This window comes from Caretta caretta, chromosome 16 (assembly GCF_965140235.1).
Source record: "Caretta caretta isolate rCarCar2 chromosome 16, rCarCar1.hap1, whole genome shotgun sequence".
In the NCBI taxonomy this organism is placed as follows: Eukaryota; Metazoa; Chordata; order Testudines; family Cheloniidae; genus Caretta; species Caretta caretta.
In genome coordinates, this window is record NC_134221.1 from 19,661,778 (window position 1) to 19,685,930 (window position 24,153).

Genomic DNA, 24,153 nt, shown 5'->3' on the forward strand with positions numbered 1-24,153 from the left:
CTTGATCTCTCTGTAGCGGCTCCCAGCAAGAGGGCTGGTGGTTTTTGTTATGTGGACACCTCGCTGGAATATCCACTGTCTTTCTCTTAATGTTGGGGGTTTTCCATGCATTCGTCTCTTTATGGGCAGATCCTGATTAGGAACAGAGCGACCGATTTGGATGCCCGCATGCATGATGGGACCACGCCGCTTATCCTGGCAGCTCGCTTGGCCGTGGAGGGCATGCTGGAGGATCTGATCAATTGCCACGCAGATGTCAATGCAGTGGATGACCTAGGTATGGCAGCCTGCTAAAACGCGCACCGCTGTATGAGGTGCTGAGGGCAGGGAATATTTGTTGTGGTTCTAACTGCTGACTAATGCAGGCTGTATGTCACCTTCTTCCCCAGGCAAATCAGCACTGCACTGGGCAGCTGCTGTGAATAACGTAGAAGCTGCCGTGGTGCTGCTGAAGAACGGTGCCAATAAAGACATGCAGAACAATAAGGTAGGGATGGATCTACAGGGCTAGCAATTATTTCCCTTGCACAAGTCAATCCGAGGCTCATTTTTGCCTAAAATGTAACCCTGGCTGCCAGATGGTGAGGTTTGCATCTGATTGTTACTCCAACTGAAGTGGATGGGAGTTGGCTTGAATACAGAGCCCAAGGGTTGGCCCTACATGCAGTGTTAGTGACCTGTGTGCTATTGGATTAGGAGGAAATAACAAGTGTGTGTTTGCTCACTTCACTTTTAGGTGAAGGTCACATGTGGTTAGTGGGTTAGTATTGGATATGGATGAGGTAACTCACAGAATTCAAACACAGAGGCATTCAGCAAGATCTTTCCCTGGACCTTACCAAAAAAGGGGTAACCGAAAACTCCCCCAGCCTAGGATTCAACCCAGTTCTGTAACTAGCTGGAGCCCAGCTTTCCCATGAGTATTGTCCCCACTGTGGCTCCCCAGCAGCCTTTCTCCTGAGCACTTATGCCAGGGGAGAGAGAAGCTATGCAAGGAAGTGAGACTGCCCCTTACCTTTGCATGAAGTTGAACTCCTTGAACTTATGAACCTAGCAATTATTTGTGCAGCTGCTGAGCTTCCTAATTAAGAGTGATGTCTTCACATCTAAAATAAAAACAGGATTGGACCAGCTTGGGAAATCTGTTAGCTTTGGGGTTTTAAAACAAACTGTCTCCCCCGTGTTTCTAGGAGGAGACGCCGTTGTTTCTTGCAGCCAGAGAAGGGAGCTACGAAACTGCCAAAGTCCTCCTGGATCACTTTGCGAACCGTGACATAACAGATCACATGGACCGGCTCCCGCGGGACATTGCGCAGGAACGCATGCACCACGACATTGTGCGGCTGCTGGACGAGTATAACCTGGTACGGAGCCCTCCACTGCATAATGGCCCGCTGGGGGCGCCCACCCTGTCTCCTCCACTCTGCTCTCCCAGCAGTTACATCGGCAACCTGAAACCCAACGTCCAGGGGAAGAAAGCTAGGAAGCCAAGTACCAAGGGCCTGAGCTGCAATAGCAAAGATTCCAAAGACATCAAAGCCAGGAGGAAAAAATCGCAGGATGGGAAAGGGTGCCTTCTAGATAGCTCTAGCGTGCTGTCACCAGTCGATTCCCTGGAGTCACCCCATGGGTACCTGTCGGATGTTGCTTCTCCTCCATTGATGACCTCTCCATTTCAGCAGTCCCCTTCCATGCCTCTGAATCACCTGCCAGGCATGCCTGATGCCCACATGAGTATCAACCATCTTAACATGGCGGGAAAGCAGGATATGGCAATGGGCAGCTCCAGCAGGATGGCCTTCGATTCAGTGCCCCCGCGTCTCTCTCACCTTCCCGTATCCAGCCCCAGCGCAGTCATGAGCAGTGCACCGATGAATTTCACCGTGGGCGGAGCGGCCAGCCTGACCGGGCAGTGCGACTGGCTAACAAGGCTGCAGAATGGGATGGTCCAGAACCAATATAATCCAATGAGAAACAACATCCAGCCTGGGGCTCACCAGCAAACCCAAGCCCTTCAGCATGGCATGATGACCTCCCTGCACAACGGCATGCCCACCACTACCCTGTCTCAGATGATGAGCTACCAGCCCATGCCGAATACAAGGCTGGCCTCCCAGCCACATCTGATGCAGGCCCAGCAGTTGCAACAGATCCAACAGCAGCAGAATTTACAGCAGCAGCTGCAACAGCAAAATCTGCAGCAGCATCACAATACCAGCTCAAACACCAACGCCCACATTAGCCAAAATTTCCTCGGTAACGAGCTAAACCAGTCAGACATGCAGCAGGTGAGCAGCACTACCATGACAGTGCACACTATTTTGCCTCAAGAGACCCAGATCCTATCAACGTCTCTACCATCCTCCCTCACGCAACCCATGACCACCACCCAGTTTTTAACTCCACCCTCTCAACACAGTTACTCCTCCCCCTTGGACAATACACCCAATCACCAGCTTCAGGTGCCAGACCACCCTTTCTTAACACCTTCTCCGGAGTCACCGGATCAATGGTCCAGCTCGTCACCTCATTCCAACATATCTGATTGGTCAGAGGGAATCTCCAGCCCTCCCACGAGTATGCAGTCACAGATAGGACACATCCCAGAAGCCTTCAAGTAAAGGTGTTTCGGAGACATTGACACAGTGGGACTTAGGATCATCTTTTAAAAACTTCTTCTAAGGACACTGTTTTGACTGAAGGATCCCTTTTTATATGTTTTTTATACAAAATAAGAATACAATGTTTAATCTTTTTTTAGTATTTATTTATGTACTTTTTATTTTACATGAAAACACTGCCTTTTTATTTATATGTTCTATTGTTAAGAACTCAAAATGAGACACTTCAGTTGCGCGCCAAGGAATTAAAAACTATTAGATCTTTTATAGAAAATTCTTTTTTTGTTTTTGGGGTGTTTTTTAATATGTTGACTTGATAGGGGGTGGGGGTTCTTTTTGTAAAGTTATAAGCAAAGATTCGTGATTCTGAAATGCCATTTATTTATTGATTTTTTTTTAATTTTTTTATTTTATTTTATTTTGCTTTCAAACCCAGAAAAAATGGGAGGGGAAGGGGGGAGAATTAGCTACAAATGTCACCCCTTGAAAAAATTATAAATATGAATCGATTTTTGAAATGTACTTTAAAATGTTTTCTTGGGTGTTATCTGAGGACATTTTATGGTACTAGTCATGAATCTTTGTTTAAAATTTCAGTATTATATAGTTGTACATTTATCTTAATACATAGAACAAGAATTTCTTTCTTTTTTATATATATTTAAATGCTGTCTATATCAAAAAAATCAGGATTACAGACCTGTGATAGGTTCTAAGCTAAAAAAAAAAAAAAAAATCTACATAACGTTGCTGCCTAAAGAAACAGAACATTTGCCAAATCTGTTGAAAACCCATAGCTATGGAGTCACTGCTGAAGGGTTTCTCGGGGTTTTTCTGCAATTGACTGAATAACAATTTAAACAATAAAAATGCTTGGACTTTTAGACACATCCTTCATTTAAGGGTGGCCCCTCCTATTTTGAAGGAGGCATTTGTCAATTACTGGAAACCAACTTGAATGAAAGTTAACAGAGCATTACAAGGCCCAACCACAGTCTACTATCAATCCATAACATTCAAGCTGGTTTTGAAACGCTGAACTTTTGGGTTTGCAACTTAAGAGGTCAGGTTCGGCTGTAGCCCTGACCTATTCTATCAGGAGGGCAGAAATTAGGAGACACAGACAGAAACTGGACTGCTGAGCCCATGTGTTTAAATGGTGACATTTGATTCTTGCTAGTCTGGAGTGATGCATCGGGTTTATATTGGTGCGCACTCTTTTGTGGAGGTGGGGGGAGACAACCATATAAAATATAGTATAAGCCTATGGCAGATTTAATGTTTGTAAATAAGTTTTTTTTTAAAAGGTGGATTTTGTTTCAAAAATCTAAATGAACAAGTCTTAAGTACATCATGCTTATTAGAGGTGTCAGAATATCGCTTACTCATTGACTGCGAAAGGAAAGCAAACACTATGCTTACATACAGGACATTCACTCACCTAAAATGCAGTCAATCAAGGAAACCTAAGAAAAGGGAGAGATTCCTGATCCCTTTTAGTTAGAAACCAAATATGATTAAAATTTCTCAAAAGCACAAGGCTTTCTGCAGTCCCTTGTGTGCTCATCTCTTAGTAAACATTTATGGAGCATCGGTATTGTGACATCCCTAATATGAGTGATTTAAACATCAAGTGGTGTTGTCTTCCTCTGTTTTATAAACTAGAATGTAGTTTACGAAAAAATCTTCTGTAATAAAGTTATCTACCTGCAAAGTTGTAGTTTGCAAAAATGATGTATTTTTTGGTAAACTGATTTGCAATAAATGATGCTCATGGGCGTCTAGATTTTACTAAAACTTGAACATGATGTTTTTGCCATGTGTCAGTAGAATTGTTGTGGACAAACTCCCCAGCCTGCCTGACCTGACATCTGCTCCTCATCAATACCTGAGGGCTGCGTGAAAATCCTGCATCTCCAAATGAAACACTGGTGCCTTCTTAATACATTGTTTGTGTAACTAAGGCCCAATCCAGTTCTTGTTGAAATCAATAAAGATTTCAGTGGAAGTTGGATTGGGCCAGTAGGAAATGTTACTGGAGGCTTTTATTCGGGCAAAACTCCCATTGGCTTTTTTGGAGGTTTTGCCTGAGCAAGGTCTGTAGGAGGGAACTTTTTTACTGCGTAAAGCCCTGACCTTGCAGTGAAATCTGTACAGGAGGTCTCTTACCTGAGTTGTGCTATTGTGAGGACCCCGCTACTAGATCAGGGCCTAAAATGGGAAGAGCTGGGAAGATGTTTTAAACAGCTTCTTATATGGAAACTTCAACTGCTTTCTTAATTCTTCCACTGGAAAAATAATCCCTCTTGACCCCAAAGGTTAGATTTTAGGAGAACTTTTTGGTAGACGAGATAGCTAAGAGTGAGTGGTGGGTAGCTGCTTTTAGTTATATATGGGCTTTTGGAAAAAAACAAACCCTATGGTGTTGAATAATGCAAAATGCTTTACACTTCACACCCAAAACAGAGTGCATCTGGAAAAGGCCACAAATGGGGCTGCTAATGTAGATATTGTAAAGAAGTTGAAAAGAAATCTAAATCCCTCGTTAAGTGAGAACGTAGCCTTGAACTGAAAATGAAACCAACACTATGAAGTTCAGTGAACTAACCTCACCAAAAAAGCAAACATGACTATTATGTTGTGTTTAGATCTTTAAGACAGTTATTTTAATTCTTTTTCAATAAGAGCTCTGTATTGTTCTTAATGCAACTGTGAAGTCCCAAAGTACCTGAATGTAAATAGAAACCTAATTTATTACAATGACTGGAAACTACTACTAAATCAGATAAGCATGTTAACTCTTGGAACATTGACATTTCTACTCTGTTGCCCAAACAAATGCTTGGGAAGAGTGTGTGGGTGTGTGTATACCTATCTATATATGTCTGTATACATCTATATATAAAGTACTGTCTGGGTCTCTTCCAAATATTTTCAGTATGTCTAGCAAGAAGCTGCCCATGCAATGCTTCCTCCATGCTGATGAAATAGCAGAGGAATCTGTAATGCATCCCTTAGGAGCAATAAGGACTCCACAGTACTTATTGCAGAAAATGTTCAGGCTACCATGCCCAGTCTTTGTGATTAATTACAAGAATAAGTGAAACAACATCTTACATTTCCATAGCCCTTTCCCATCCAAAGGATCCCACAGCACTTCACAAGCCATCCAGCGCCAATGAAACGCAGCTGCTTCTGGGATCGAGGGAGGCGACTAACCAGTATACACCATGCTATGCAAACATGGTGGACAGTGATATTTTGGCTAAGAACACTGGGGACAAACCTCTCCACTTCTGAAAAGGGCAATGGGATCATTAGTAGAGAGTTCCTAAGGGCTAGTCTACACCCAAAACTTACATTGGCATAGCTACTTCTCTCAGGGGTGTGAAAAATCCACCAGCCGGAGAGATGGAACTATGTCGGCCTAACCTCGCTGAAGATGTGCCACTCAACAGAAGAATCCCTCCTTCAACCTAGCTACTGCTTCTTGGGGAGGTGGATTAACTACAGTGACGGGAGAACCCTCCCTGTCGCTGTAGCGAGAGCCTACACCGAAACATTACAGTGGGGCAGCTGTCATGTGTTAAGTGTAGACATACCCTCAGTTTCTGAGGTCTCATTTGAAAGAGCCACTCCCAAATAAATCAAATCCCATGCTGTTAACTACCTCATAAAGGAGGAAAGCTGAGCTGATTCCACAATGATTTGAACCTGTGCTTCCAGAGTGTCAAGGAATTTCAAGCCTGAACATTTCATAGATTCCCAAGCCAGAAAGGACTATTGTGGTCCCCTGGTCTGACCTCAAGTACAACATAGGCCAGAGAACTTCCCCAAAATAATTCCTACAGCAGATCTTTTAGAAAAACATCCCATCTTGATTTAAAAAATGCCAGTGATGGAGAATCCACCATGACTTTTGGTAAATTGTTCCAATAGTTAATTACTCTCACTGTTAAAAATTTACACCTTATTTCCAGTGACACGTTGGACTGTGCCTGTGACATGTTGCCTAATCTTTTAATCATTTCCATGCCTCTTCTCTGAACCCTGGCCAATTTATCAACATCCTTCTTGAATGGTGGGCAGCAGACCTGGATACTGTCTTCCTGCAGTGGGCGTGCAAGTGCCGGATACAGAGGTCAAATAACCTCTCTGCTCCTACTCAAGATTCACGTTTATGCATCCCAGGATCGCATTAGCTCTTTTGGCCACAACATCAGACTGAGAGCTCACGTTCAGCTGATTGTCTACCATGCCCCTCGAATCTTATTCCACCAGTCAGATGTGAACTGGTGAAAGTTACAAGGGGCTACCCTCTGGATTACAACCCCACTGGTTATACAATAGGGTTGCTAACCCTCCAGAATTGTCCTGGCGTCTCCAGGAATTAAAGATTAATCTTTTATTAAAGGTAATGTAATGTGATGAAACCTCCAGGAATACATGCAACCAAAATTGGCAACCCTATTATAGGGGCAGATGATTATCGAAATCCCATGGTCCCAAGTCCCTATAGGAGCCCAGGCAGGGAGGGAAGGAAAATCTCACCTCCTCTGCTACTGCCTCCACACTCTCCCTTGGTCCAGCCCTCTGATAGCTTAATAAGTTCCAGAGCAGTTCTTCCCCGACTCCCTCTTCTCCCCTCCCCAGACATGCTGAGGAAAGTGCTGTCCTTGGGCACTGGACCAAGCTCTACAAGTTTGCTAACAACTGCTGAGCGCTGTGGAGAGGAGGGGAGAGAAATATTCCCACCATCAACCCTTCACCTAGGTGCCCCCAGCATCAGAACCCACCCTACACCCAGGGCTCACCATCCCCAATACCAACATTCCCCCATCCTTACACCCCCCTCTCCCAAATCACCTGTCTTTTCTTGCCATGACCCCCCCCCCCATCCTTTGTGGCTGCAAAGGGATGATGGGATTTGGGTGGGTCCTGGCAAGAACCTGCAGGTGGCCTCAAGGGTCCAGGTGGAAAGTGGTGGAGAACCTCTATACTATACCATAGTGATCAAAGGATTTATAAGCACCTGTTTAGATCAGAATACCACTCAGCCGCTCCGAGCGCAAGCACATTTGTTGCTAATGAAACACCGGTGCATCTGAGCTACTTGTTTTTATGCTGGAGGATTAGTTGTGTTGGTGGTATTTTTGGGTGTGTTTGTTTTTTCATTATTCCTGCTCAATTAGATGGAGCATTTGGAAATTGCTGCTCTGCATGGCTTTCTGGAGGCTGTCTGTGCTTGCTCTGAAAGTTTCCAGCACAGGTGCTTGGGTCCTGATCTCTGACTTGTGCCCCAGCAGTTGGGATTGTCCCCTTAGAAGGATCAAAGTGGGAGCATTTCATCCCAGGCGTAAACCCAGTGGCACTGCACCAGGAACTCAGTGTGTTTTGAATGATGAAGGCTAACAGAAAGCTTAGCATGTCTGAGTTGGCTGGACTAATAGGATGCCGATAGTTGAAGCATAAGCTCTCCCCAGAGCAATTGCCTCCCTGTTGAACTCAGACTGAAAGGTAAAAGATTTTTCAACAGTCAGCTCTTTGAGGCAGGGACTGTCTTCGTTTTTGCCTGTTGTACAGGGCTGAGCGTACTGCCGGCACTTAATAATGAAAGATACATATAACTGCATTGCACCCTGAAGAGAGTAATGGTAACTGCACAGAACAGAATGAAAAGCAGGTTTGCAAATGTTCTATTCTTACCTTCCACACATCTGCATTTTGTCCAGTGTGCAAGGAAAGGATCCTTTGCCGTTACTTGGCTAGCACTTATTTCTTATTTGGTACCCTGACCCCAGATCTGGCTGCACTTCAGCATTGCTGCATGTAGACTGTAAAGGCTACAGAATGAAATCTCATCAGTGTGATATTATAGTGCAATCAGTCACTTAAGAGCAGAAAGAGCAAAGATAAGCTCCCACTCTAACCTGATAGTGTTTGAATTCAGTAAATAGCATCAATAATGAAAGACCCATGTAGGCCCAACTAGGCTAATCAAACTCAGATGTCCTCACAAAATACCCCTGGGGGAAGCACCAGAACATAGCCTTTATGTTCACTTCACGACTGTGTAGGTAAATGGCATTTGACAAGCTGGTTCATAAGAATGTCCTCACAAAAGAGAGATGAAAGGCACTTTTAAAAATCACAGCACTGCGTCTGGTTCCCACACCATCATCAAAGTGCTGCCTGCCCTGCTCGGACTGGGTTTGAGGATATTACCTTGCTTTAATGATCAAGTGGGCAGGAAATGGCCCTTGAACTGACAATGACCCTTGATTAAGATGTTTGTTTAGGTCACTTGTATTTTTTGTACTTTTGTCTCAGAGGCTTTTTGTTCAATACAGAATATGACAATGCAGGCACAGTGGAAACACCTGTACACAAACTGTTGTAAATAAGACCCATCATTCTTACTTTTGAAGAATGACTTCCTCTTTAAAAGCAAAAAGAAAAGGAGTACTTGTGGCACCTTTCTCCAGGAGAAACACATCCTCACAACAGAGCTAGAGCACAGACTTACATGCAGTAAAAACTCTGGCCCAGTTCATGGTAGAGTGTTAGCAGCTTCTTTAGAAAAACAAAACTCGTGCTTTTCTGGAGCAGTGCTCTCACAGTTTGTTAAAAATGGGGAACTATGGTTTCAAATTGCAGCATAGACAGGGCCCTGTATCTACTTCATCTGTAAAATTACAATCCATGGAATCTTAAACCACAATCCTACAAATATGCACATGCTTAACTTTAAGCATTCCTGTTAAATTAAGCATGTGCGTAAATGATTGCAGGATGAGGGCCTTAATTTGTAGCTTCTGAAAGCAGTAACATAACAAGCATCTTGGTGTATTCAACTGCCGCTCAGACAAAATAATTTTTGATCGGCTTAATTTCTAATAACCCAGTGCTATTAAAGCCCCATTGCACTTCAGTGATCCATTCTATAACCTTTTGGTAACTCAGTGAATCTTTCTAGGCATACTTACTACAGAACTTCCAAAATCTTTGCCTTGAGAAACCAGACAGTGTTCTACGGATGCAGTTGACTCTTTTGAGTAAACTTCTAACTAGTATTGCTCCACACACTTTAGAATATTGGTGCAGAATGACTCTGGAAAATCAAAAAATCAGAGTCACTTTCCCCCTTTCTATGCTCCTTAAAGTAGGCACCTGACTCAGTTGAAAACAAAAAGAATAGGAGGACTTGTGGCACCTTAGAGACTAACAAATTTATTAGCGCATAAGCTTTCGTGGGCTACAGAGCTTATGCGCTAATAAATTTGTTAGTCTCTAAGATGCCACAAGTACTCCTGTTCTTTTTGCGGATACAGACTAACACGGCTGCTACTCTGAAAGCTGAAAACAAGTTTTCCAGCATCCGCCTTGTTGGAAGGGCGTGCTGTATAATGAAGGAAATGGAAAAGGTTGGTAGACCCACATTTCCCTTTTAGTTGGATGCTAATTTTACAGGTCCAACTAGGGTGACCAGAAAGCAAATGTGAAAAATCAGGACGGCGGGGGAGGGGGGAGTAATAGGAGCCTATATAAGGAAAAGACCCAAAAATTGGGACTGTCCCTATAAAATCGGGACATCTGGTCACCCTAGGTCCAACATTCCACAGGCAGTGCTCTGCCTCACCCTAGCGGTTCTTCTTTGCAAGTTCATCTCTTCAGTAAAGGCAGGTCTATACTTAAAACACTGGTACGGCTGTGTGCAGTGCTTCAGTGAAGACGCTTCTACACTAAAGGAGAGCCTCTCCTATTGGTGTAGTTAATCCACTTCCAGGAGAGGCCTGCCCATCAACATAGCGCTGTTGGCACTGGGGGTTAGGTCAGTAGAACCACGTCACTCGGGGTGTGGATTTTTCACACCCCTGAGCGACGGTAGTTATACCAATGTAAGTTTATAGTACAGACCTGGCCTCAAAACAGTCTATATGGTCCATTCAGCCCTTGACTTTCCTTCTGAAACTGTCCATGAGCTTACCTGTTGTGACATTGGGTTTTGTGATATGGACACCTGCCCGCTCTTAAAGTTGAAATCAAAGTTCAGATCCAGGATTTTGGCTCTTGCACATCTCTCCATAATTTACGAAACTAACAGCTTATTGCCTTATTTCACGTATCTGCAATGCTACAACCCCACAACAGCCAAAGCCACCCCATAAGCTCTTTGGGGCAGACTGTCTTTTTGTTCTGTGTTTGTCCAGAACCTAGTGTAGTGGGGTGAATGACTGGGACTCCTAGATGCTACCTTAATGCAGTAATAATTAATAATAATATAGGAACTGGCACAGATGACTAGGCCTTATGATTGCTAAACCTGAATTTCCTTACTTCTCAGAATAGTTTGTGGTATGGCGTGCTTCTCGAGGCTGTGTGAAGACGGTGAAACAGGCAGGAAGATTGCTGGCCAATGACTCCCATGCATTGTGTTTATTGTTCATTGTGATGTGATTCTATGGTGCTTTGAATTCAGAGAATGTATGCAAAGTAAGAGGAGTTTATTGCTCTGTGGTTATTGAGAACACTGAGCAAGCTCCTGGCAGGAAACCACCTGATTATTCTAGTTGCCTTTTCTAAATGGAGCTTTCCGGGTGAATCTGCGGGGGCAGAGCCCTTCCACTCAGACGCTCACATTTCAAGAAAAACGAAAGGGATGGAAAGGAAGGTAGTGGAAACTTCATATGGCAGAGAGACGAGATTCTTCATTCTCCATTTGGAGTTTGCAGTCTGGCCTTGCAGTCACACCTGGGCTGGGATCCACAAGTCAAGGAGGGTCATCAGCGAGCAGGAGTGAGAGGAATCGCTGGAGCCAGGTTCAATAGGCAAAGTCAGGGTTGGAGTCCGGCTGGGGTTGGAGATCATAGGTAGTGCTAGGCTGGAATCAAGAGGCAGGGTCAAGGTCCGAGTGGGGCTGGGGTTGGAGAACAGCGATCAGGAGACTTCGGTGCGGTTTGGAATCACAACAGGCCAGAAGTCTATGTGGTTGCCCAGACAACTTTCTAGGCGGCCTCCAGGGTTAAATAGTGCATTTGGACAGGCAGAGGGCCGCAGGGCATTGTCACGCTGCCTCTCCTGGGCAGTGCTTCCTGCAGCGCCTGCTCTCCCTGGCGTTCCCCGGCTGTGCCTGGTGACACTGTGGGAAGATCAGCCAGCCCTGGCTCTGCGGAGTGGGGTTCTCGTCACACAGATCCTTACAGTTTAGTCAGAGATGTCTAATTATCTGACACCTCCTCCAGGCATCGCCGGCACCTGGGCTGTCAGCGCAGGGGCTGACAGCGCTCCCAGGCCATCCCCGGGACACAAGCTTTCACCACCACATGCACTGGAGGGCACAGGCAAGAGGGGAGGGCCCCTAAGGCTGTGCAGTGCAGGGGCCACTGGGGGAGGTGGGCACCTGCTTTCCTGTGTTTAATAAGGCATTGCCTGTCCAACACAGGTGGGCAGGCCAGGCTCAGATGCGGCTTGGCAACATGGGGGGGGTCATAGTGTCCAAAGGGAGATACGGTCTGGTTGGGCAGGTCTGACGAGATGGACAGGCCCAGCCCAGAATAACAGGCTGAGCAGGTGAATCCTGCTCAGGCCCGTCAAGGCTTCTCCAACCTCCCTAGGTGGGGTTCGAACCTGTATCCTCACGTCTCCAGAAGCTGTATTTGTTAGCGTGCCCACCCACCCTCAATGCGCATGCGCATAACCCTGGCGGCCTTCGGAGGACACCCGCCGGTGAGCGCCGAACCCTTAAAGGGATGGTTACATTTTCTGTCCGCCGACGCAGCTGAGTTTACACCCGCCGCCGCCACCCGACGAACCCTTTAAGCAACTCAACGGGGTGGGGAAAGAAACAAAATGTGTGTGGCCTCGAAGCGTACGCGCTGCGTCATCGCGTGCGGAGCGTGACACGTCGGCGGCCGGGGCCATTGGAGCCGGATGTTCCAAGATGGTGGCGATTGTTGGGGTTGCGGCTTCTGTGAGGGGGGGAGGCGTCTGCTGCTGAAGGGGCTTCGCCTGCTGCGTGCACCCCCTGGGGGCCGAGCCGGGTTCCGCCGGGTGAGGGGAGCGCGCCGGGGGCCACCTGGGGGGTGGGCTGGGGCTGGGGCGGGCTCGGGCTGCCACTGGTTGGGGAAGCCTGGGGGGTGACAGGGAGCGGGGAGGGGTTGGGAAGGTGGAAGCTTTGGGGCGACAGGGAGTAGGACGCTTTGGGGGTGGGTGGGTGGGAGTTTGGGGTTGCAGCTGGCCGGGGAGAGGGGGACTTCGGGGCGGAGGGTGACAGGGAGTGATGGGGTGGAGTAGAGCCTGGGCCGGGGACTGGTTTCGGGGGCATTTGAGAAGGGAAGCAGCTTTGGCCTGGGAGATTTGGAGCCACAAAGTGAGAAAGCTGGATGTCAGTAGGGTGCAGCCTGGCTGGTGGGAAGCCTGGGGCATGAGGAGATGTGGATGCTGTTATGGGAGAAGTCTGGAGGTCATTTGGTTACGTCGTTTGGGGGGGGGGGGGCATAGCCTGAGGAATGTGGCTCAAGACTTGCTGGGTTGTGGGGTTCAAATGCGTGGGCAGCTCTTCACATTGAGAGAAAGGATGGCCCAGTGGCTAGGATGCTACCTTAGGATTTGGGAGACTTCGACGCTCTGCCTCAGTTCTGTATCTGTAAAATGCAGATCTTATGACTCCCCTATCAAATAGGGATGTTGTGAGGTTAAATAAATTAAAGGTTGCAAGGCACTTATTGAGTAATGGGAGACGTACAAGTATGATGTATAGACAGTAGGGGTGGAAGGTCCAGCACTGGGTACTTCAGGGACTGGCTGTCTACGATTACCCCCAACTTCTCGTATGTATTCATATTGGTCCCCAGAACATGGTACCTACTGTTCCCACCCTGGACAATTCTGATTTTTCTCAGGGTGCCTTTGTGGCATGTAAGCAACAGAAGCAGCTGTAGAAAAGGGATTTCTGGGAAATCCTGAAATTGGATTGGGGTCCCTGATGTGACACTTCATGATATTGCGACATGGTGGTGCTCAGATGTTGCAATGTATGGGTTTATACTGTAAGATGAATTTGCAAAGATGGCAGTTGAAGTTTCTGCCCCTCTACCTATTTGATTGTGTTTGGGAAACCCAAGCTCCACAGTAGGTTAGAGTGTGTATGATTGCAGGTCTGTCTTGTGGGTAGATGTAGGGTATTAAGGCTATTTTGAAAGTATGTCCCTGAGTGTAAATGTTTTTGTTTCTTTTCAACAAGACATTTAAAATGCTCTCTTCAAAACCAGTGTCTCCCTTTTTCAAACGGTTGTAGCTTCTTAGCCATGTGCATAATTGAACAGGAGAGACTTTGAGAACCTGCTGATGATGGCTGAGTATTGCCTGAAAAAAGTTGGGAACCACTGACCTAATTAACTAGTAATTTCCTTTCCAAAGTAATGGAAAGGTTTATGTTGCTGTTGTCTGAGGGATGCATGTTCAGCTCTATGTTCTTGATTCCAGGAGCATCAGAGCAATATTTGCATTTATGGGGAAGCTGGTAGGAAGTGTTTAGCATTATTGTTGCAGTATGATAGTGTTCCACAGTATGTTAGATGTCATCCATGCATGCAGGAAGATGAAGTGCCTGTTCTGGACAGCTTATGGTTTGTGGCCCTGATCCTGTAATTGGATCCGTATGAACACAGGGGTTTGCCCATACAAATCCAACTGCAGGATTGCGGCCTAAGATGACCAGTAACGTATAAAAGGTGTGGGAGACTAATAAATCATACCGTTGAATTTTTAAAAAGTGTTCAGTTACTCTGCTTCTAGTGTTGGAGAAAAACTGTCTTGCAGCATAGGATTAATTTAACACTGTAGCCACTGGTGTCCTTTTGCAGGGTCTTCTGTGATAACACAGTGAAATCTGCGTTATCCGGCAATTTACCAACCCGAAAGCTCGAGAAACAGGCATTTCTGATATCTCCCAATACAAATCTTCAGTAGAGTTGCCAGGCTACCTGCAGGGCTTCCCAGAAGCGGTGACATGTCTCTGCTGCTCCTAGGCAGAGGAACAGCCATGGGGACTCCGTGCACTACCCCTTTCCTGAATGCTAGCTCTGCAGCTCCCATTGGCCGGGAACCATGGCCAATGGGAGCTGCGGAGGTGGCACCTGTGGGCAGAGGCAGTGTGAAGAGCTGCCTTTCCGCTCCTCTGCATAGGAGCAGCAGGAACATGTTGCTGCTTGTGGGGAGCCACCCGAGGTGAGTGCCACCTGGATCCGGCACCCCGAAACGCCTCCTGTGCCCCAACCTCCTGCCCTGAGCCCCCTCCCGCACCTAAACTCCCTTCCAGAGCCTGTGCCCCAGCCCTGAGCCACCTCCCTCACCCAAACTCCCTCCCTTCGTTGGTAAGTATAACTCTTAGTTAACCACAATTTTTGACTAACCAGCACCCCCCATTCCCCCAGCATGCCGGATAACAAAGCTTTTAGTGTTTCAATTCAGTTCACAAGCTTTTATCTCTTACTTTGCTTGTGTCCAAAGCATAGCAGAGATGTTGAGAAAATTTTGGATTCCTTTCATCTCAGCCAAAACTACAGTTGCCTGTAGATCTTGTTTTGATAGTTAAAATTGCTTAATTGAGGCTGTTTTGCTCATTGAATAAATTATGCATAAAATATTTATGACCCAAGATCTTCAATTAGAATACTGATTACAGATTTATCTAACTGTATTTGTGCTGTTTACGTATTCCTGCAGTGATGTTGACAAACTCGTGTACTAGATAACTAATTTAACTACTTTGGTTTGTGTGTATTGTTGTGTCATTGTGCATGGGTTACGGTACACGAAGGAGGTACACAACGCTGAAAAGCTCTGTGGAGAAAGTAATAGGTCTTCATTCATTGTTCACTGCTTCATGATAACATTTGTCATATTTCACTTTTAGTAGTTGCCATTTAAGCTCCACAGAAAATCCTAACATAAACAAAGAGAATTTTTCCAGATTCTACCAGGGTGTATCATTTGGTCCATTAAGATCCTTTTCAAAGAATTAAGAAACCTGTAAAAACTGACACCATTTTAGTTTTGATCATTTGTTATAAGCTTTATTTAGCTAGGCTGACTTTTGGGTAAATGATCACCTCAAGTACACCTGTTGCATTCAAACTTCACTAAGTGTTGCAGATGCTATTCAATGAATTTCATTGGTTTCTTGTTTGGGTACAAATCATGATCCATTGCAAAAATTCAGTTTTCTACTAAGATGCCACTCTTGACACACAATAAGTTATAAAAATGAAAGCTCATATGAATATAAATATTTTAATGTGAACTGCAAGAAATTTGTGAGATGGAAAAAAAATCTTCTATGAGCTATTCTGCATGCTTAAGTAGAGAACTGTGTGTGAATAATGCATGTCTGAAACACTCCTTATGCTGTATTTTTTTGAGTAAACTGACTTGGGCTATGTAATAACATTAGTTAATGCAGAATTTGATATAGAATTAAGTCCAATATCTAGTCAGACACTAGATAAAATGCAGACATAAACATTTTATCTTTTGTGGCTCATACTGAAAGTTACATGTGGTGGTGGTGGTGATGTAATAACCCTCAGGACATTATTAAATTAATTAAGAACACCAAACATATCTCTTCATAATGCATGTTGCTAGGAGGCAACACGAAAAAAAACCTACAGTCTGGTTCTTGAAATTGCATTGCGATCTGAGTTTTTATTAGTTGGCCTCTGGAAAGACAGTCACATGAGCTTTCAGTGGAATTATTTTTCACACTGAGCGATCGATTCTGTAAACATGCTAACAAATATTACTTTGAGCAATCTCACTGACTATGTTGGCCCCTCAGTTTGACTGTTCTGAAATGTATTCATACATCTTTTAGATATTACTTTAACTCTTAAAGCTTAAGCCTAATTTTTCAGATTTTAGCTATATCTTTTTGGGGTGTTCTAATGACTTTTTTTTTTTAAAAACAGTTCATTTTCCTTTGTTTAGGTGTTGTCTACATGGGAAAGCTTTTTTAGTATAACTAAAGGAGTGAATTTAAGCTGATATAGTTGTAACGGTATAACTCCCTGTTCGAACCCTCTGGCAAACTCTCCTAATGGAGACGCAGTTTGTACACGCAGACGAATGTTTTGGCCAGTATAATTTACACAAGTTCCCTGAAGAAAATAAGTTATATTGAGAAAAGGAGTTTGTTGTTATAAACTACATATACGCTAGGGCTTTTGCCGGCATAGCTATGTCTATCGGAAGTGGGATTTTTTTTTTTGCCTCCTACTCCTAACTGTCATAGCTATATTAGCAAAACTTTCAAGTGCAGAGGAGGCCCAAGAGTGGCTTTTTTGCTTTACTTTATGTTACTTGGGGAAGAGGTTTAAGCTACATCAAAAAAGCCACTCTTACACTGGAGTAAGTGTCTACATTGGGTTATCAGTGTAGCTATACCTGGATAGCTACGCTTTGGTATAACTGGTAAAACTTTGTTTTCGGTAACCTTTTCTGGGGCTGCCCTTTTTATGCAATTGTAGATTTTCTGTAGTCACTCGGTGACTAATATTTAGTAGGCCACTGTGCCTTATCAACTAGTAAAACTTTTTGAGATGCAAGATTTGCCACCCTAGATGTGAACACTCTAGTTGGATTAGTTTTGAGATTATTATGTAGCCATCATTGTTCTCACTTATTAAAAACAAAAAAACCTTCTGTTAATTTTACGTTTTGGAAAAAAGATTTTTTTTCCAAATTGATATTGTGGATTAAAACTACTTGCTTTCATCATTTTAATAACCTGCAGTTTGTGTTTTTAATCTCTTACACACCTTTTCTACTTGCTGTGTATGATCTGTTTATTAACTTTGATCCAGAAAAGGATGCATCCTCCTGGCTTGGGCCTCTAAAATAAGTTTATGATTAGAGTTCTTTATTTATTTCTGAGATCCACAAAAAAGAGAACAAGTAATTAATGAAAGTTGGACTCTTCGCTAATTTTGAATTTACTAATTATCTGTTATTACAAGAACGCTGAAGATATTAGTGTTTTGTGTGTGTTTCATAAAATATTGTTAGGAACAAAGTCCCTCTCAGAAATGTGAAAGTCAACACCTACATTCTAAAACAACTGATTTCTCTACCCAACTACATTTTCAAAAACAAGTTTTTGGGTAAACTAAAAAATTTGTAAACGGGAAATAAACATTTTGTTCACAAGAAATTATGGTTTCCACTTGAACTATTGTCTTACATTTCTGGTTTCCACTTTCCCATGCATTGCATGAGAACAGCTAGTACAATGAAAACACAAATTTTAATAATTTTAGTGTAAAAACCTGAAAACTTAACTGTGGAAAAATAAATATAAGGGGATGTCCAAAACAGATTCTTAGAAGCATATTCATTTTCTAAGTGTGTAGAATCAGGAGCCGCTGACTAGGCAGGGTTTCCTGGTAACATCCTGGTTGGCAGTAGTTGTGCCCTGTTGGAAAACCTTCTCGCAGATATCAAGGCAGAGAGAAACGATTACAATATTTTGAAAACTCTTTGAATTGCAACTAATGTTCCCTGACATGGATTAAGCATGCAACTGTTTTAAAAAAGAATTTTAAAGAAAAATTGAAGTTATGCCTGAAACTAACAAATCTAAGTTCAATATTTCTATTCAAAAGCCTAGCATTAACTCAATTCTGCTCCTCCTCCCCATCCTAACAAAAGATTTACATTGGATATGAAGCAATAACTAGAACATTGTAATGGGGTGCATTGGCCCTTTGGTCCCCATGGAGGGGGACCCCGATAGCAGACCCCCTCCTCAATGATCCCACATAAAGAGGGGCTGCATTACCATGACCTACGAGCTACAGTAATACAAATAATAAATAGTAATGAGAGATTGTATTGATTAGAAGCCAGGGGAAGTTGCCTTCGGGAAATATATAAGGGCTCTCCTGCTCATTGGCTTACATGCTTTGTGTTTTTGAAGTTTACTGATTTTAAAGCTTTACAGAATGAATGCAGCCAGAGACTTTTTGCCAAGATTATATTTTGATTAAGCTGAAACCCCAGAGAGAGGTTTTTGCATTTAACCCCTTCTCTAGCTGCTTAGCTCCTGACCCATTCACAAACTTTGTTCTGTTGTAGTTTCTTAACGTACAACTCTTGCTATCAAAAGACACTAGTTGCTTAACCGGAAATTTAAAGGTGGTTTTAAATAGGTTATTGCCATTGACTTTGGGAGTCATATTGCTAAAACGCTGCACAACTCTTGGTTGCCTTTTATTATGAAGGATAAACAAAAATGTATCCAATAGATGACACAACTACTGTGAATGCTTTTCTCTCCATGATGTGAACTACATTAATAGCCTATTTCTATTAAAGAAAGGTCACACTGTATAGTACAGGACTGGTAATAATGCCCCATATCTCATATAAATCGCCATGGCTTGTTTTATTTTAATTTTTTTAAGTGATACAGTATTATAAATGGAAAAATACAAGGTCTTAACTAACTTACGAAAACTGGTATTGTGCAACCCACTGAATTCTTACAACTGATATCAGTGAGTTTGAGTTGAGATGGAAAACTTCCAGAACAGTCCTGTTAAAATTAACCAGAGAGCATATATATTTTGACGAACTGTACAGGAGAATTTAGACTGTATTTTAAGTTTAAAATACTCTGCTTCTGGTAATGTCTTCCTTCCCTTCCTCCTTCCCCATGCCCCAGAATGTCTTGCAGTGATAAAAGTGGAACGCGCTGAATTAATGCAGATAACATTTTGTGTTGTTTGTATGGATTTCTTTCTGAAAGTAATATGCTTTTATTCCATTCATACAGCTCTTCCTGTGTTTAAATGCTGTTCAAGCTAAAACGCTTCCTAAGAAAGTATGGGAAGCTGATAGTTTTCCTAACTGAGCGTTTCTTAATATCTTCCACTAGTGCACTACCACTAACTGGTGCTACCCGTGGTGGGAGTGCTAGGATAGCTCAGTTGCTGATGTTTTGCCACTATATTGTCTAATCCTGCTGAAAGCCAGTCTAGACATGATGGTATAAATGTCACTACACTAGTGCTACCCCTGGTGGAGCTGTTAGTATGAGACTTTACGAAAGAGCTCCGCACAAGTGTAAAAGTCAGTGTAAACACTGCCTGGGTCCAAACGGTATTTAAAGACATTTCCCTGTAGGTTTTTTTTTACATTGTTTTTAAAATGGCTTGGCTTTATTTGCACTGACTGGCCAAACAGTGTTAGATGGAACCTTGTGTATAAATACAATTATAAGTCTAGTGTAGTGAAAACTCAATGTGTGAAATAAATATACATTCTGGAAAAACTGGCAAATATTCTATTTTTGGGAATCCTGTGTCTTCAGCAGATCACTTTCTGAAAATTCTTTCTTTTAGGGAAAAAACAGAATTAGTTTTTTTTTTAAATACTGAGTTTTCTTATAGTGGGATGTGAAACTAATTTGTCTTATGTTCTCCTTTTCAGTGTGGGGAAAAAGGAAAACCTGTCTACAGCATTCATTGGTGGTTCTCCAAACAGCATTTGACTTTGCTAGAAATTCGTCATGCAGCCACCTCCACAGACAGTTCCAGCAGGGGCTGGTGGACCTCCTCCTGCAGGAATTGCTCGGAACACGTATTGGCGAAACAGCCCATTTAGTAGACGGGCAAATGCACCGGTCTCAGGAGCAACTGCCCCGGTGCAACCTGTGACAGACCCTTTTGCATTTGGCAGGCAAACTCCACAAGGTTCCCTGTTAGGTAATCCATCCAAAGGCAATCCCCTGATTATGCCAGGTCCTGCTCCATCAGTGTTTCCTCGTCCAGCTGGTGTGCATTCTTCTCAGTCATATGCAGGGGATAATTCTCATGGACTGCCTACATCTTTACCAACATCTGTATCTCAACCAGGAATAACTTCAAATACATTTTCTAATGTGGTGACTCCTTCATCACCAGCACATATTATAAATAGCACTGCAGAAATCCATCAAATGCATCCAAATGCAGAACATGGACCCCATAACTCTTCAGCACAGTCGCTTTATAATACAGGAGCAGCACACGAAAAGTCTCTCAGTGGACATCCGGCTATGGCACATGTGGCAAACAGACCCCTAAGCAGACAAGATATTAATAGGGATCCAAGCAACAATAGTTCAGTGCCTACAGTAGCACCATTTCTCCCTCCACCTCTTCAACAAACCCCACCTCAGTGGAGACCCATTCAAGATAATCTGCAGCCTCAAGTTCAGAACTACTGGCCCTATACTGAGCCACCTTCTCAGAATGCAGTTTATAGCATTTCTCACTCTTCTGCTGTTAAGTCCCATCTTCCTCCCCAAGCAAATCTGCATCAGGGACCCGTACATCAACATATTCCACAAAGTACCATGCAAGCACCTTTGCCCATTGGTGGTGAAAAGAATGAGATAAGCAGCTTCCCAGTTGCCAACCACCATGTGAACAACTTTCAGCCTGAAAATATGTTTAGACAGAATGTAAGAATGACTAATCCTTGGCCAAGTCAACCTTACCAAGAACAGTTTTACCCACAGCCTCTTTTACCAGATGCTGGTTTTGTTAATCCCATCACTCAGGAAAATAACCCACAAAAACAATCTCAAAATGTGTCTGAAACACCAAGTGGACATACATCCACAAATGCAGATTCAGGAACTATCTCCATGTTTTTCAAAGGGGATGAGGCAGAAAATGAAGAAATACTTTCATCAGAAAAAAATGATCTGTCCGGTAAAGCTAACTATGATGCTTGTCAGCTAAATTCAGGACATATGTATCACCAACCACTGCATCCTCAGCAAGCTGCAACTAGTGTTCTCTCTCAACCAGAGATTAGCACAGGCTCAGCTAATGAGACAGTGCAAAAGGGAATGGATGTCCAATATTTTTCTAAAACTATAAGCAGCCAGCATGACACACAGACCAGTAAAAACTCTATGTATATTAGTGATGACAAAGCAAATGATAGCAAAGCTCATGAGAATGTTGGGTCACATTATGAAAATGTTGAGAACCTGGAATGCATTCAGAATCAAGAAGTTCTGCCAAGCGAACCACAGAATATTAATCGCTCGTCCCCAAGTGTAGGTTCTGATCTGTACAGATATGGGTCACTACCGGGGCAGTTGCTTCCAAAGAACACCATTGTGAGCCATGCAGAAAGAGGACCAAATCTAGAGGCACCCGACTTGTTACCTCATCCGGTCCGATCTGATAGTGTATCCTCAAACTACAGTAACATAAGCCACAGGAGTGTTTCTAGTTCAACAAGACCTCAAGAGCTTATTGGTACATTTATTCAGCAAGAAAGTGGGAAGCCTGATGAGGAGTCCTCTGCCAGTTTCTTTAAGCAGATTGACTCCTCTCCTTTGGGAGGAGATTCGAGTGAGCCAAATGTCAGCAAGAATTACCATAGTAATCTGTCACAGCCTCAAACTCCAAGTCCCCCCAAACCTACAGGAATATTTCAGACAAGTGCAAATAGTTCTTTTGAACCAGTAAGGTCCCATGGGGTTGGGGTAAAACCTGCAGAGGTTGACCAAGCGAAAATGGTGGTTGAACTAAGAGAGAACCACCCAAACCAAAAGAATACTAAGAAAAGTATGGCTATGCCAGCTGCCTCACCAGGTAATCTTGAACAGCCGCCAGATAACCTGGAAACTATTTTCATGCCCCAAGTACATACATTGCCTCTTACAGTCACTGGTGAATCTGGAAACATGTTGCAACCTGCTAGTGGACCTGTTGTGGAAAACATACAATTGGTACCTGAGAAAAGACCCTCAACTAGAGCACAGGGAGCAACTAAAAAGTGTGAGAGTCCAGCAACAACTCTCTGGGCTCACAATGAGTTACCTAACTTTGGGGGTAATGTCCTTCTAGCCCCTGCTGCTCCTGCAGTGTATGTACCTGCTAAACAGACAGTGGAAATTATTCAACCGCCCGAAGAAGGGCTGTCCAATCAGCAGCCAAATAAACCAGAGTGTGTTCCTGTGCAGCCGTCCCAGCCTGGAAATGTATCTTCTGAAAACCTTGAGAATCCTCCCAAAATGGGAGAAGAGGAGGCACTTCAGTCTCAGGCAAGTTCAGGTTATGCAAGTTTGTTGTCTTCTCCACCCACAGAATCTCTGCAAAATCATCCTATTTTGATTGCCCAGCCTAATCAAAGCTATAATTTGGCTCAGCCAATTAATTTTTCTCTTTCTTTGTGTAATCAGCTAACCAGGAATGAAAATAATCTTTCACTGAAAGATCCTGGAGTTGAAGATAAACCCGTAACAGGACTCCAAGCTCCACATGCTGGTGGGATCCTCCCTGGGGAAGATGTGTCATTGTCTGTGATGCAGGTTGGATCTTCAGTTAATATGCCTCCATCTTCTAATCTGTCACATTCTAATTTATTACAAAGCCCTGTTAATTCTTCAGAAATCACCTCAAATCAATCCACAAATTTGATGAAACCCCCATCTCAAACTCCAGTTAATTTGGCTCCAGAAGGTCAAAAGAATACTAATTCAGAAGGTTGTCTGCCTGAATTTGCTAGTAAACCAGGATCTGACTCAGCTGTTTCTCCTGGGACAAATCTCCCCAGTGGAAATGCAAGTGTGGTGTTAGTCCCACCAGTGTATACCATGGTGCCTAATAATAATTCTACAAATGACTCACATAGTCATGAAGAAAATTCTGGAGCACTTGATTTTACAGTAATACGGACACTGGACAAAAGCAAGACCAGTAATCCTGGACAGATGCATAATCCGTTACTTTCTTGTGGTCCAGTATTTCCTCAACAGCCAGTCAAACATGCTAGCCAGATGGGGCCAGACACATATGACAAACAACATTTCTATCAACAGGTAACAAAAGATGTGCAGCTTCAGGCTCCATCAGACAGAGCCACACAGGGGGCATTGCTTTCTCAGCAACAAAAGCAGACTGCTCAAATGCCGCAAACAGTACCTTCTGGGCAGTCCTTGGTTCCTTCAAATTATCAGATGGCTTCAGGAATTAAACCTACCCAAGCACCACAGCGACAAGAGAATCAGATGCCAACTAATAGGTATTATCCAGCGGGTCTCCCAGAGGGTAGTTCAACACAGCCACCAACAAGCTATAGTCAAACAAGTGCTGATAAACAACCATTTTCTGGTCAGTCATTGAGTGCTCCAACTTCATCAGCATCTGTTACCACCAGTCAGCGAGCCATGCCAGCCATGCAGCAAGAGCAGAATCCACCACCTTCTCAGACTCCTCAGGATGCCTGTGGGCCACCACAAAACCCTTACTACTATTACAGACATCCTTATGATGCTTATCAGACTCCATATCCACAGCCTTACCCTCCCCTGGATCTTAGAAGTGCAGCTCATCTCTATTACCAGGTAGAGCAGGAACTTTTTTCTCTTCTCTCATAATTGTATTGATGTTTTTAGTAACTTTTTTGTCTTTGAATCCTAATGAAGTGTTTGAAGTGATCAACAATATAGCATTATCTTGAAAGATTC

General features: G+C 43.6%; 2 protein-coding genes across 8 annotated transcripts in view; both read left to right on the forward strand.

Moving 5' to 3' along the window:
- The window catches only part of NOTCH1 (notch receptor 1), an 84,182-nt gene extending 79,764 nt beyond the window's left edge, over positions 1-4,418 (forward strand). The window contains exons 32-34 of the mRNA XM_048823072.2: positions 130-277; positions 390-487; positions 1,191-4,418. Of these exons, the coding sequence (XP_048679029.1) occupies positions 130-277; positions 390-487; positions 1,191-2,621 (1,677 nt within the window). The 3' untranslated portion in view covers positions 2,622-4,418. The remainder of the gene's footprint in view (positions 1-129; positions 278-389; positions 488-1,190) is intronic.
- An 8,096-nt stretch (positions 4,419-12,514) lies between these two features.
- SEC16A (SEC16 homolog A, endoplasmic reticulum export factor) overlaps positions 12,515-24,153 on the forward strand; it is a 40,522-nt gene continuing 28,883 nt past the window's right edge. For 5 of the 7 annotated variants that reach the window (XM_048822685.2, XM_048822688.2, XM_048822686.2 and 2 more), the window contains exons 1-2: positions 12,515-12,671; positions 20,112-24,030. In XM_048822685.2, coding sequence (XP_048678642.2) covers positions 20,191-24,030 — 3,840 coding nt within the window. In that variant the 5' untranslated portion in view covers positions 12,515-12,671; positions 20,112-20,190. The remainder of the gene's footprint in view (positions 12,672-20,111; positions 24,031-24,153) is intronic. The other 2 variants (XM_048822690.2, XM_048822689.2) reach the window with 2 other exon arrangements.